This window comes from Ciona intestinalis, chromosome 11 (assembly GCF_000224145.3).
Source record: "Ciona intestinalis chromosome 11, KH, whole genome shotgun sequence".
NCBI classification, from domain to species: Eukaryota; Metazoa; Chordata; class Ascidiacea; order Phlebobranchia; family Cionidae; genus Ciona; species Ciona intestinalis.
Window position 1 is genome coordinate 4,026,671 of NC_020176.2, and position 10,802 is coordinate 4,037,472.

Consider the following 10,802-nt stretch of genomic DNA (forward strand, 5'->3'; position numbering starts at 1 on the left):
GACAGGCGTACTGTATTCGTTTTACGTGTGTAGGGATTTTTTGAAAGTATAAAATACCATTTTGTGTTACTCGTATGTAATCGTAATTTTCCTGCGCGTTTTGCGACGTTAAAGATTTGTTTTTACTATAGTTGGGAAAATATAGAGATTGGAAGCCGGTGTAAGCGTCACCAAACCTTAATTTATCAAAATGTTGCGCTGGTTACGAGGAGAAGAAAAGGAAAAGGAACCAGAAGTTTTTGAAAGTGTCGCAAATGGTTTGAAGAAATTATACAAGAACAGACTTCGACCTTTAGAAGACGCTTACAAGTTTCATGATTTTCATTCGCCAGCACTCGATGATGCTGATTTCGACTCAAAACCGATGGTGCTTCTAGTTGGGCAATATTCGACAGGGAAAACCACTTTCATTCGCTACTTGCTGGAGAAAGACTTTCCAGGCATGCGGATTGGGCCGGAGCCTACCACCGACTGTTTTATCGCCATCATGCACGGGGACGTCGATAAAGCCACTGGCACCATCAACGAGGGGGTAATACCTGGTAACGCTCTTGTGATCGACAAGTCGAAGCCGTTCCGAGCTCTGTCATCGTTCGGGAATAACTTCCTGTCAAGATTGCAGTGTTCACAGATGAAAAACGAAGTTCTTCAAAGCATCAGCATCATTGATACCCCTGGTATCCTCTCTGGAGAAAAACAGAGAGTCAACAGAGGTTACGACTTTTCAAAGGTATGGAATACTCTTGCATGTGCTATTGTAAAATCCTCTTTCCAGGTTAAGTTTCAAAACTAACCAAGAAAAAGCATTTCTTGTATGACAAATCAAATATATATATTTGGGCCTATTTTTTTTCTGTTCAGTATAGTGCTTACACAGCAACCAATTTGAAATTGATTTAAAACCATGTATAATACTAGCTAAAGGAGCATAACCTCAATATATCCATGTTGCATTAAATTCTTAAGTTTTACAGTCTTTATTTCTGCAACTGTTATTAAAATATTTTTAACACACTAGTTTATGAACGAAAGTTACTTTTATAAATGTTTTTTTGTTGCAACTCCAGGTCTTAACATGGATGGCTGAAAGAGTGGATCGAATTATTCTTCTCTTTGATGCTCATAAACTGGATATTTCCGATGAGTTTCATGAAGCACTTAATGCAGTAAAGATGTATGATTCTAAAATCCGTGTTGTGCTAAACAAGTGTGATCAAGTAAACACTCAACAGCTCATGAGGGTATATGGGGCACTTATGTGGTCGCTAGGAAAGGTAAAGAATATTTTGATTTATTTCACAGTTGCGGTTTTGTACCTGATGTAGGGTTTTGACTTTTGGTAATCGAATTAGTATTGACACTGGCTGAATGGTATGCAGTTCAGACTGGAAGTATTTGCATCAGGAATGGAACAAAACTTGCAACTTAACTTATTGTAGAAATCTATAAAACAACTGTTTTCATGGTCTGTTTGTAAAGTGCATTTCATAAATTAAAAATTACACCAAAAACTAGTTAACATTCTGAATTAAATAATATATATATAGTTTTTTGGGAGTGTTTTTAAAAGTATATCTTAGTAAACAGGTAAATGCCTCTTAGAAATTGTGATATTATTATTTTTTTCTGTGTTAAAAGTATGTCAGTATGACACATTCCTACAGCATTTTTTTCTGCAATGTTTTTATGACAAACAGATGCCTTTAGGGTGACAACATTGTTTCACTACGAGTTGTAAATTAGTTTTTGTTGTCACCTCGAACTATTGTCTTACTGTGTTACATACTATACATGTGATGTATCCTACTTCAACACTTTGTATGCAAAGCATTCTAACAAATGTTTAAGTAGGTTGTGTTTGTTTATACCAAGTAATTAGTAAAACAGCGGTTCTTAAACTTTAACTATACTCTGTTAAGATTAGGTAATACATTATGTTTCAACATCCTGGTTTCAAGCCAAAAACAGCTTTTACACTGCTGTTAGGTGTCTATACAATATCCAAACAGGCAGAGTCAAAATATATTGCATTCGCCATGAAGTTTCCTATGTTGGGAAAATATATGTGTTATGTTTAACTGTATTTTTACATTGTCATTATGTCACCCCAAATTTTGTTAAAAACTTAGAAAAGTGACATTTATCCTTACTACATAATCTACATTGATACATCTTATAGGTAATCAGCACACCAGAGGTAGTTCGCGTTTACATCGGATCTTTCTGGGACCAACCACTTCGTTACGATGAAAACAGAATTCTGTTTGAGGCCGAACGTAACGATTTGTTTGAAGATATTCAAAGCCTGCCACGGAATGCTGCACTTCGGAAACTCAATGATTTAATCAAGCGTGCCAGACTTGCCAAGGTATAATTGTTGTATTTATAACTTTAAGCATATATTTAGGGTTGTTGTGTCTGTTTAAAGTTTTTTGTTTTAAGCAAAATGTTTGCTGTTATGACCAACAAACATTTGTTTGGGTAATTAAACAAACCAGCGTGACGACGACAGTCTCTCTTATATAAACATCTGTAATATGTATTATTGTTGTAAATATTATTATTTAGTTGCAAATAATAGGGTATTAATTATATTATACATGAAATTGTATCTGGGTTATTACAATTAAGCAATAGCTATTAAAACTGTAGTGTTTTATACAATGTCAGGTTCAATTAGTTCAGTAAGGACAACCTTTGGTGTGTAACTGATAACTTATTATGACTACGTACATTTGCTTTGGATATTGAGATAACATTGCTGGTAACGACTATTTCTCTTAACTGTGTGCATGTTGGTGTTCGTGGTATAGTTGTAGACTTAATACGTACATGACGTAATTAATTCTTGCCTGTTGCCTAACTTTAAGCAGGAACATATGGCGTTCTTCCTGGTTAAATAATAATGACACTGCATAGGAATGAAGCCTTTTGGTTTGTTGGTTGCGTATTTACATACTCAGGTTACTTGCTTTACAAAACAGCTGTACATTTGAACTAAATTTGTTTTCGAAACTTAAGTGTAGGCCATGTTGGGTCAATTTGAGGCCTAATCATCATGTTTATGACAATGTCAGGTTACATATTTTTCAACTGGCATAAAAAAACTCATCCTATATAAAAAACGTAGTGTATTAATACGCTGTGTACAACATGTTGTGTCAATTTTGTCTTATTAACCACATTATTGTCTAGTCACATATTTCTATGTACATTGGTAGCAGGATAATAATTTGATTTACTATTAGTAATATATTACATTGTACTAACGTGTAGGCACTAGATATAAGCTATGAGAAATAGGTTTATACCACAGACACTACCTTACCCACACATGGTCTATAACTCTATATATATTCAATATCACACTGTACCGGTATAATGAAATTAATTGTTTTTCAAATCCCTGGAGTTGTTTCACTCAACTTACTTTGAAAGGTCAATGCCTACATTGTGAGTTATCTGCACGACAATATGCCATCAATGTTTGGAAAGGAGAAAGCAAAGAATAAGTTGATCAACGACCTGGATAAGATATATGTCGAACTATCCAACAAATACAACACATCGCTTGGTAAGATTAAGTGTATTACGCAATATATGCGTTTTTTCATTATTTAGATAATTTACCCCCGAATATATAAATGTATGACACAGTTTAAATTTATTCTGGTATTCTGCAACCAGGCATAATGTAAATTATCTTTTAGTGGCTCATCTCGTATAAAACATGGAAATCATTCCATGATAAAGTCTTGCCAGATGGGGAGACCAATTCAAAATCTGACGAGGTGTGGTAGCCCCCTGGGTGTTGGGCCAATTCTGGTCTAAATTCTAGGACCCATGGTGTTGCACGCTGGGGGACCTCACCCACAGAATACAATAATATCACTGTATGTAAATCTATTGCATTGCAGGTGATTTCCCTAAAGTGGAAGAGATGAGAAAACAATTAAAGATGGCTGACTTCACAAAATTCCGTGGTTTAAGTGAATCCATGATCAAAAAGGTAACAAGTTATTGCTTATTCTTGCTAGACCTATATAATTATAACTGCCGTTGTGATGGCTGTTCTTGTGGTGTATTTAATTTAAGTTATTTCTCTTTTTAGGTTTTAAATGTTTATGTAATATAAGCTTCCAATGTATTAATTGTATGTTTGGTAGCTAGAAGATAGTGTTTTTTTATTTATTATCAAATTTGTTTATTTAGGAAATAGAAAAAGAGCAGGAAACAATGTTAAACTGACATTTAAAACACAACATAATAAACGTTATACTTGCATTGTTACAAATGCAACTGCTATACAGAACAGTAAACACACATACAGCTCATATTAAACAACTGTACAATATATTTAATGCAAAAAATCTTAGATTTTATAAAAAGAAAATATTGCAGTTAGCTAAAAAATTGTTTTTGTTGAAAAAGTGTTTTTATATAACGCATCAACATAATTTTACATAATCTTAACACACACTGTATGGGTAGCAGAAGAACAAAAATTACTCTGTCATAGAGTCTTACAACAGCTTGGATTAGATCAGGGCTTTAAATAACCATTACCATATCTGGTGGCCAATGAAGCCGGTAGGAATGCCATTGTAGTGTGATGATGATGTGTCTTGTGTGTGGCAGATGCTTCTTTAGTTGCATTTACTTGTACACAATTAATGAATTAAATTTACTTGCACAAAATTAGTAATGCAAAAGATTTTAAACAAAATGAAAAAGGTGATTGTTTTAATATATTCTATAGACACCTAACAGTCAGGAAAGTCTGTTTTGCATTTACCAGTGCGATGCTAAAACAGATTCTCACCCATTTTACCCCTAAGATTACAGCAATTTCCTGTACTAATATGAATTCATGCGTTTTACCTATACATTGTAGTGAAGTCTGACAGTGGTTTACCATTTACATTGTTAAGTATGATGACATGACCATGTGATCTGCTTAAAGCAAATACAACATGTATTGTTTGCATAGTCAACATTAAAGCCAGGTGACCTAGAACGCATGTGGTAGTAACATGCTAGAAGTGTGGGGTATTAATACTTAAGTGTGATAATTTATTATAGATAATAGCTGTTTGGTTTGGAATAAAACCTCGTTTTAAAGTTGGTGAAGTTTCATGATGGCTGAATAACCGCAATTGACACAAAGTTTCCAAAATATACTTAAAGCCCAGTACAGTCACTAGTGTGAAAACATTCACTAAACACTTTGCTAAACAAACAACACAAACATGTTATTTACACTTTACTGCCAAATATTTAAGCCTGCTTTCAACTCTAAGTTGTAAATAATAATGTAAACTGCTGTATGGCTTTTAACATGCTGTATAAGTGTGTGGGCTATTAAATAGTATTTCATGGTATCATCGAAGATATAAAACTGGTTTACAATTCATATCTACACTAACAAGTAAGACCACACTCTGTGATACTATGATATAATGCCTCATGTCATGATACACAGGTTGATGAGATGTTATCACGTGACATCGCTGATCTCATGACTCTCATACAAAGAGAGGAGGCAAAAATGACGGAAAAAATAAGGCAAGACGGCCCTGCAGTTAAAGGTTAGCCAGCTTTACTATGTAGTGTGTCTAAGTTCATAAACATGCTATGTTGTATGTTCATATTTGAGGATTGTTCTAGACCCACTTTAAATTTCCTATTAAATAAAATGTTTTGTTTTTACAATTTTTTAATGTTTTGTTTTATAAGAAAAATTAAATCATTTTTTTTTGTTTTTGACATGAAATTTGCTGTAGACCTTGTAATAAAATAGTTTTAAAAGCATGTCTTTTATAAAAATCAATTATATGTTTACCTTCCATATTCTGTCCTTGTGTGTAGCAGTCACATAATTGTTACACCTTCCAGGTGGAGCCTTCTCTACTGGGGCCGATAATCCGTTCAACAACAAATGGGGTGAAGGGGTGAATGCTGGCAGTGATTATGACACAGAATGGATTGTTGCGAAAAAGAAACCCGAGTATGACGAAGTCTTTATGAAACTTTCACCTTGTAATGGGAAAGTTAAGGGAAGCGAGGCAAAGAAGGTAAAAAAACTTGTGTTGAAATTTTTTGGTTAGAAATTTTCACCAAGCTTTTATATAAAGCCCTGAATTTTTGCACAGAACACTATTACTTCTATTCCTAATACTGTGTCTTGCTAAAAACAGCATTTTTATAGAAAGGTGAAGTCTATATACATAATACAAGCACATTTTGAGCAGTTCTGTCTATATACAAGTTGTCAAGTTTTAATATTGCGTAACGTTGTATTTTTAAAATTGCGTTTACCATTGTGTTTACATAGTTAAACAAATTTTAATATCCCGTTGTAATTTTATTATTGCGTTTAACATTTGCGGTTGTATGCCCTTTAAATCATCTTTTAATGAGTAGGAGATGTTGAAATCACGACTTCCCCACACCGCTCTCGCCAAGATCTGGAGGTTAGCTGACTATGATAAGGATGGTCAACTCACTGAGGAGGAATTTGCTCTCGCGATGCATCTTATCAATGTCCGATTGGAAGGAAATGAAGTCCCAGATGAACTTCCCGACCATCTGATTCCTCCATCACAGAGAAGTAAGTGAATTTGAAATGATTTGAAAATTTTAATCATTTTATTTTATGGTTCTATTTTGCGATAAGGTTTTTAAAAATCTGTTTTTTTTAATTCACTCGCCTTTGAGATAAATTTTTTAATATTTTTATTTGTGTTTAAATTTTTTTTGTGATTTTTTGAATACCGGTTATTTGGATCTCACTTGCCGTGGAGATATTTGCTGGTATTGCAATGTACCAGAATATAATAATGACACCTTATTTTAATTAAGTTACTTACTTTCTGAATGTTGCCATACTTCAAAGAAAGCACATTATTTTTAATTGCATCAGGTTATGAATAAAGTTATATTTTGTATTTATTTTAATCTTTTTCAGAGCAAAATGATTTTAATGATGCAGCGTACTAAACATCAAAACTTCTAATACCACATTACACAGGTGTGTATGGTCTGTATTTATTATTATACAATCAGCTTTTACAGTATTTTTCCTATGAACATTTTTAGTCCGAATTTTTGTGTAAAAATACATTTTGAACAACTTCTTGATAAAAGTTTTTAATATTTGTTTTAAAAAAAACGAAATTTGCATTTTTGAAATAAGATTTAATAAATAATTTATAAAACAGGGTAAAACACTTTAGTTTGTCTAGGTATTTTGAATTTTTGGGATATATAAAAACGATTTTGAAACATATACAATATGATTATAATTTATACCTGCACGGCTGCACCATTACATTAATTTTTGGAACGTTTTTATGTTAGATGCCAACTTTTAATTTTTAAACGTTTTTGTGTAAACATAACTTGCTTGTCTCCTCTTGGGTCAGTTATGATGAGATAAAGCCAGGTTCATCGTATGAGTAGTTAACAGTTTAGGCAGGAACCGAGATATACCAGATGTTTGTAAAACTGTCAGATATAGATTCAACCTTTATTTATATTGTTTGTGCTTTATTTCCGTTTGTGACGTAAGTATTGTTATTGTTACAGATAATAGTGGATTCGAATCAAGTGAAAAGTTTTCTCACGCGTCTCTTTTATCTTTCTTGTAAATCTAAGTTTTTATCCTCGGACTCGCAAGTTTAAACGTTGCAACAAAAATATTTCAATTCGAACGCGAATCAAATCGGCAGCGCCGGATTGCGCAATACCCCATGACCATATTTGGCCGAAAAGGATCTTACCCACTTGCATGGTTTTCATTCATTTTTTTACTGACCTTCGCGAGTCGAAAGTCTGGTCTATGTTGTATTGAAAAGCAACGCTTATAGATTAATTAACGCCAACCGAAAATTTGCATTCTTCATTTACTTAAAACGTCTAAAGTAAATGATATGTTATGCGTTACCGTAGACCCAAGCCCCCCTATATCTCATAACATACCCAAACCAAAATAGCCAACACTTTAAGATTTTATTTTCGCTTCTGCAATTGTTATCACATTTCAATCCCAAACCAACCTAACATTTTTAGAGTGTTATACCTTTGATGTGTTTAATGCTGTACAATAACAGTTAATGATATGGTGTGTTAGTTTACTTCGTACCTACAAACACCATTGCGTATTTTACCAAGAATACGTACAAGTGCAATTCAATCCATTACGCTGGTCATGAATAAAAACAACTTTTATTTGTTGTTGGTTCAGTTAATGTTTTGGTTTATTACATTTAATTATCCGGTGTTACGTTTTATTAAAATCTGACGAATTTTCGATAGAAATTTCAGATTTTCGTAAACATTTTATTTTTTTTCGCATAATCCTTTTTTCCTAGTATAGTCCGGAATATTATTTTAGTTGTCATGCCTTATTAATATATTTAAAGTGCCGAAACCGCCAGGTGATTAATATATTGTGTATTTTAGCAACCTGGATTGACTTTCATATGTTTTAATCCCAAACCCCAGAAACAGCAGCGTTTACTTTTCAAACACAAATATTCCGTCAACTAATGCTTAACTTATTTGGGTGTTTTAAAACAACTTATTATTCCGAAAGTGTTCTTGCTTATCTGATTTGTAAATAGCTTAAACTGAGATGTTTTATGTTGAATGCTGAATGAGTCACTTATGCTACTAAATACACTTGCAGTACTAAATATACGGCTGGTTATTTGGGTCCAAATTTTCCAATTCCTTGATAGTGTTTACAAGTATTTTTAAACTTGTAAAACCTGCTTTTGGGTTACCAAACTTAAATGTCCTGTCGCTTCGCGGTGGATTATAACACGGTGTCTTGCTGCACACCATGCATGCATGCTGGTATAAACTGTTGCACTTGGTTTTCGAACCTAAATGAACCAATTAAATACCAACCATGGTATAAAACGCACTGCGACAAGCGGACTAGTGCAGAATTTCTAGAAGGTTATATACATTTAAACACTTTTGTTAGCGAAAATTTTCTCGGCTCTCTAAATTTTTTAAATAATGCTTGGGTTACTGTGCAAACATTCTACAAAAAGGAAGTATTTTGTTTCATTTATAAAGAACAAGTGGCAAGCACAAATGATATATCGTAGCGTGTAAGAATAAATTACATGTGTTCCATAACTCGATAGGTGGCAGTACAAAGCTGTCGCATTGAACGCGGGATTTCTCGAACTAATAGGGTCTATATATATATTTACCCTACTAAACTGCATTCATTGTAAAATAATTTTTAATAAATCTGTATACAAGGGGCCTATATATGTAGTTCATTTTTCTTAAAAAACTCAAATTGTATATAGTAGGGTGGGGGAAGATGGGACACATTTTTATTTTATCGTTCTATTTATTAGTAAACAAAAAGCATTTGAAGAATTATAAAATCGCACCACCCCGACTCACATACACCGTTATTAATTGTTCAAAACACGATCTGGATAGTTAGGTGTTATGTGCTAAATATGTCCCATCTTTCCCTACCCTACTATATGTTGTAAACGTAAAGACTGAAACTTCCGTTGAAATGGCGTCTCGGCTATCATTATCACAGTTAAGCTTATAGTTATTGTTCCGTTGGGTACCAGTGACCAGATTCGTCGCCCACCGAGCAAAAGTATTTTCTCCAGTTAAGTTGCTGACGTCATTCGAAATAGTCATCTTCAATTCCGTCAACAGCTACATTCGCTAGCAGTAGATTTGCTACTATGACGTCTTGGCAACCAACTTCCATAAACTCTTCTAACGTCACAATGCCTGTGGACATAGAAATATTATAGTAGGGTAAGATGAGATAACGTTAGAACCTAAATCTCATTTTTCCTGATCATGTTTTAAGAATTAACAACGTAGTTTAGAGTCGCGGGAATAAACGGTTATAAAGTTCTGTACATTTTCCTTGTTTACTACCAAATGGGTCGAGAAAAAGAGCATAAACCAACATACCCTGCACTAATATATATGTTATAAAAAAGAACTGTTGAACTGTAAGCTAACCGAACAACTTTGTTTAAATTACTTTGTATAACGAAGTAAAAGATAATTTCGCTGTCGTTTTTAATTGTATATTCTTGTAAACAACTCTCGTTTTTGGCCTTGTCACAGGCGGTGGAAATTCTACTCATTTAGTCATGATTGTATAAATATTTCATTAAATTTGGCGGTACGTGGTTTGTGCGAATGACAAGGTGATGATATGGATTACGTCACCGTCTTTATCTTTGTCCAATTCGGCGAAAAGTCCCTTTGCGAAAACTTCTGCTGGCGGGAGGTTGGCTGTCGCGCTTTGGTCTTTGGCCATTGAATACATTGCCTGCAGAAAAGTTGCTTATTGAAGTAAAATAAATCAGGGTCCGTAGTATTGGTCATAGTGTAAACAAATAGACAGACCTATCGTTAAAAATTTCGAGGGGTTGCTTTGCAATATGTATTAACAAATTTGGGGTGCTAAAAGTTGGGTTGTGTTGTGTGATAACGTTCCGCTGATATGCAGCGTTGCTGCTGAAAGTTTTCGCGACATTGTCTTTTATATTAAGGTAAACATATATAGTTGGGTGGGCGGAGATGGGACACCTTATCATTCTATTTTCTCGTCACATTTGGTAGAAAACAAAATGAATTTAAATAATTTGAAAACCTTATTTTCGCGACTTCCACATAGACCGTTGTTAATTGTTTAAAACACGATCAAGATATTTGGATATCATGTGCTATAAAGGTGTCCCTCTTGTTCTACTCTACTCTATAACGTGGTGTGGGGTTTGGGTTTAAATTTAAAA

At 33.8% G+C, this 10,802-nt stretch overlaps 2 protein-coding genes across 2 annotated transcripts in view; one reads left to right on the plus strand and one right to left on the minus strand.

Moving 5' to 3' along the window:
• The first annotated feature begins 106 nt into the window (after window positions 1–106).
• Window positions 107–8,696, plus strand: LOC100176986 (EH domain-containing protein 3). Its single transcript, XM_002130981.5, has 10 exons — window positions 107–730; window positions 1,068–1,274; window positions 2,180–2,368; window positions 3,439–3,574; window positions 3,918–4,009; window positions 5,483–5,588; window positions 5,896–6,074; window positions 6,424–6,610; window positions 6,968–7,030; window positions 7,588–8,696. The coding sequence occupies exons 1-9, from the start codon at window positions 191–193 to the stop codon at window positions 6,997–6,999; spliced, it is 1,668 nt and encodes a 555-aa protein (XP_002131017.1). The 5' UTR covers window positions 107–190; the 3' UTR covers window positions 7,000–7,030; window positions 7,588–8,696.
• Window positions 8,697–9,380: 684 nt separating this feature from the next.
• Window positions 9,381–10,802, minus strand: part of LOC100184062 (neurocalcin homolog) — a 6,461-nt gene continuing 5,039 nt past the window's right edge. Inside the window, exons 5-6 of the mRNA XM_002125455.4 lie at window positions 10,234–10,336; window positions 9,381–9,780 (exon numbers count right to left, since the gene is read on the minus strand). Of these exons, the coding sequence (XP_002125491.3) occupies window positions 9,668–9,780; window positions 10,234–10,336 (216 nt within the window). The 3' untranslated portion in view covers window positions 9,381–9,667. The remainder of the gene's footprint in view (window positions 9,781–10,233; window positions 10,337–10,802) is intronic.